At 41.0% G+C, this 3912-nt stretch overlaps 1 protein-coding gene across 1 annotated transcript; it reads left to right on the top strand.

Annotated features, from left to right (window-relative positions):
- Positions 1-246: 246 nt before the first annotated feature.
- LOC115113953 (tiggy-winkle hedgehog protein-like) lies at positions 247-3017 on the top strand. Its single transcript, XM_029641888.2, has 3 exons — positions 247-639; positions 1415-1676; positions 2053-3017. The coding sequence occupies exons 1-3, from the start codon at positions 331-333 to the stop codon at positions 2727-2729; spliced, it is 1248 nt and encodes a 415-aa protein (XP_029497748.1). The 5' UTR covers positions 247-330; the 3' UTR covers positions 2730-3017.
- The last annotated feature ends 895 nt before the right edge of the window (positions 3018-3912 follow it).

The raw sequence follows: 3912 nt of genomic DNA, 5'->3' as shown, positions 1-3912 counted from the left end.
AGTGGAGCCAATCACGTTCTTTATTTGATATACATTGATGAGCTATCATTAATATAGAGCACTAGTATAGAACAGAATGGAGGAAACCCATTCATATGCATCTGGACTGGTTTTCTGAAGCAGCAGCAGTAACACAGCTCCAATGTGCTCTGAGGGCAGCGACATCAAACTGTCATTACGGCACCTGCTTTGGTAGCGGTCGTTTGATAGCCTCCTAGAGTAGAGAGAGAGAAACGAGGACACTGATACAGGGCAGAGTGTGAGAGACTGCGAGTTAAGTGAGAGGATATAGCCAGCCTACACAACAGGGACCTCAATACAATTAATCCAATGGACGTGATGCTTATACTGATAAGAATTGCGCTCGTGGGCTTCATCTGCCTGTTTCTAGCATCCGCTGGGTTGGCCTGTGGTCCAGGCAAGGGATATGGAAAACAAAGACATCCGAAAAAACTAAAGCCTTTGGCTTACAAGCAGTTCATTCCCAACGTGGCGGAGAAAACCCTTGGGGCCAGTGGCAAATACGAAGGGAAGATCACAAGGAACTCTGAAAGATTTAAAGACCTGACACCAAACTACAATCCTGACATTATTTTCAAAGATGAGGAAAACACTAATGCTGACAGACTTATGACACAGGTAGGCTATAGTGAGAAAGCGCATGAAGATGTATATTGTGGGTCCTGAATGATCATTTGGCACAAGCACAATGAATGACGCTCAATTTGAAGTGACAGTTGTTCAATATTTATGATTTGCCTTTATGGTTACTATGCATACCTATGTATAATATAGATTTTAAACAATTTCAAACAAACTGTGCACCATATCGGACTCTTTTTGTCTATGGACAGCTCTACCCTGTGTCTCCAGTTGGGCTTATCAGAGCATGAAAATTAAGACAAGTCGTTATGGATGCCATGCGCACGACTGCTACCACTTATTAAAGGGGCTGGTTCTAGACAGTTAATGTTAGGCTATGATAAACTTGTATTATGGACTACCCCCCCTCCCATCCCTCTCTATCTCTCTCTTTCACACACACAAGCGCAGAGTGAGAGAGAGATCGACTAGGGATAATTAATTCATTTAGATTAGCAGCGTCACTCGATAATCCATAACCATCTATACCATTTCTAAAATGTTTATTCGTTTCTTTTCAAATCGAAAAATGTACATAAATAAAAACATATATTGGAACAGATGCGTCTATATACAATCAATAAAGCCATGTCTTTAGTTGCATGCTATATACGTGTGTGTGTGTGTGTGTGTGTGTGTGTGTGTGTGTGTGTGTGTGTGTGTGTGTGTGTGTGTGTGTGTGTGTGTGTGTGTGTGTGTGTGTGTGTGTGTAACCCTCCAATTTAACCCCGTGTGTTTCCTGACATCTCAATGATCTATTTATGCTTTTCAGAGATGTAAGGACAAACTGAACTCTTTGGCTATTTCAGTCATGAATCAATGGCCGGGAGTGAAGCTGCGCGTGACAGAAGGCTGGGACGAGGATGGACACCATTTCGAAGAATCTTTACACTATGAAGGAAGGGCTGTGGATATCACCACCTCTGACAGAGATAAGAGCAAATATGGAATGTTATCCCGGCTCGCGGTGGAGGCAGGATTCGACTGGGTCAATTATGAATCCAAAGCCCATATTCATTGTTCTGTGAAAGCAGGTAAACACAACGAACGAACAATTAATAGTAATAACAATAATAATAATATATTTTTATGTAAATTTCAAATGTAGAAAAAAGAGTATAAATGACTTCCTCAACCGTTCATGCACTGTTTATTACGCACGTTGCTACGTCAAGAAAACAATGATTTGTTAGGGTTTGTTCGATAGGCCTAGTGCAGTCCCTTGTTATTACACAGTTATAAGACAATACTTGTGACTCATGTTGCAATGTCAACTGTCCTATCCCATTTGTTAGATCAGTAAGCCCTATATTTGTCCAGGTCATTCAGTTTACATTTAGAATTGTATGGCAATAGTGACTTGGTCCAAAGTATTTATTTATTTACTTTTTATTGTCTGCTCTTCTCCAGAAAATTCAGTTGCTGCAAAGTCGGGTGGCTGCTTCCCTGGATCTGCCTCAGTTCTCCTCGAGGATGGTCGAAGCAAGCTGGTAAAAGAACTGGAGGTGGGCGACAAGGTGCTAGCAGCAGACATAGAAGGAAATATTGTGTCCAGCGATTTCCTCATGTTCTTGGACAAAGATCCAGTGTCAAAACGCGAATTTTATGTTTTTGAAACAGAGAAGCCCAACCGAAAGTTAAGACTGACCCCGGCTCACCTGGTCTTCATCACCAGTAACGTTACGGATGACGATATGACTGCAGTGTTTGCCAGTAATGTAAAACCTGGGCAACAGGTGTTTGTTGTGGATGAGGCCGTAGACCACCTGAAGGCAGTCACTGTGGAAAGGATTTACGTGGAAGAATACGAGGGATCTTATGCCCCAGTAACCTCACAAGGGACCATCATAGTTGACCATGTTTTGGCGAGCTGTTACGCGGTAATCGAGGACCACAAATCGGCGCACTGGGCCTTTGCGCCAGTCCGGTTGGGGCACGCGTTGATGTCCTTCACAGATCTAGTCAAAAAGCGCGAGGACATACGTCAGAGAGATGGAATTCACTGGTACTCAGACATTCTATACCACATAGGGACATTGCTGCTGGACATAAACTCCTTTCATCCTCTAGGAATGTCCCAAAGCTGAGACTTGAGTCGTTTTTATTTGTCCATTTCAAAGACACAAATGAATGCTCTTAAAGATGGAAATACTTTTGGGCACTGGAGCCATACATGTATATTCTTATTTATTCTCTTGTTTTCCTCCTATCAAGAACCAGTCAAATTTAGTCGTCTAGGATAGTGTGAACAATCTGTGAATAATTTATTTCTAAACATTTGAGAAAAAAACTGTTGATGATCGTTATGTGCAAATGTGAATTGACTGTTATATTTTCTTGGATGAACATAGTGTTGCTTCAATAAATTATGTTTTTATACACTGAAACATGTAGCCTGCATGTCAACCTGAACAAATAGCCAACATTCTCACATTTCGTTTTCTAAAATGGACATGGTTCAGCAACAGAGAAATGAGTAATCATATGAAAGAAGTGCCTTTATGGTTGTGAACCCATAAATGCCATAGCGGACTAAAAACGATTAGACTTATTCAGAAACAAACTTTGTAAGTCTTTAATATAATAGCCTACATTAGGCTTATTTTGCCAAATACGTTTCAGATTAAGAATGATTTAGAATTCAATATCACTATATTCATCTTAACTTCTGTCCACTCAGAATTGGGCACTGTCAGAAATATGTCTGTGCCTGCTTCTTCTCAATCAAACCATGGAGCAACTGGAGCCTCTGGTGGCCATGAACCACCTATATCATCTGATCTGGTCAAAGCTACCACTTTGACCCTGCAAGAAAGCACCTGTTCTATATAAGAGTAGGCCTTCAGATATTAGTTCTATTTTACATTTAGTCAATCATATTCTCACTTCATTTCTTGGTCTTTCATAATGGCTCTGAAATAATGAATGAATAAAGCCGAGAGAATGAATCAGAGAGCCCTTAGCCCAACTTTAAGACTGTTTTCTTCAACCCCTGGCCCCACGTGCAGGCCTAGGTTACATTCCCTAAGCAACCATGGTAATTTAGGCTACTCACAATAACACTGCTCCACTTTGACACACTTGGCAGTTGGTCAAACAGATGTCATGTCAAGAACTGAATCACACAACTTAATCAATAACTGCTTAGTCTATTCTCATCAACCCCCACCTCCAACATGCTTCACAAAAACAGGGGCAAACACAATACCTTAACCGACAGAAATCACTAAAAACTGAATATGCGTGATTATCCATGTTTATCGTCTCAAC

This window comes from Oncorhynchus nerka, linkage group LG9b, assembly GCF_034236695.1.
Source record: "Oncorhynchus nerka isolate Pitt River linkage group LG9b, Oner_Uvic_2.0, whole genome shotgun sequence".
Taxonomy (NCBI): domain Eukaryota; kingdom Metazoa; phylum Chordata; class Actinopteri; order Salmoniformes; family Salmonidae; genus Oncorhynchus; species Oncorhynchus nerka.
The sequence above is the reverse complement of the archived record's forward strand: the minus strand, read 5'-3'. Positions and strand labels throughout refer to the sequence as shown.

Coding starts and splice junctions, on each gene's coding strand:
- LOC115113953 (XM_029641888.2), top strand. CDS start 331: ATGGACGTGATGCTTATACTGATAAGAATTGCGCTCGTGGGCTTCATC. Junction 640..1,414: donor CTGACAGACTTATGACACAG/GTAGGCTATAGT, acceptor TATGCTTTTCAG/AGATGTAAGGACAAACTGAA. Junction 1,677..2,052: donor TCATTGTTCTGTGAAAGCAG/GTAAACACAACG, acceptor GCTCTTCTCCAG/AAAATTCAGTTGCTGCAAAG.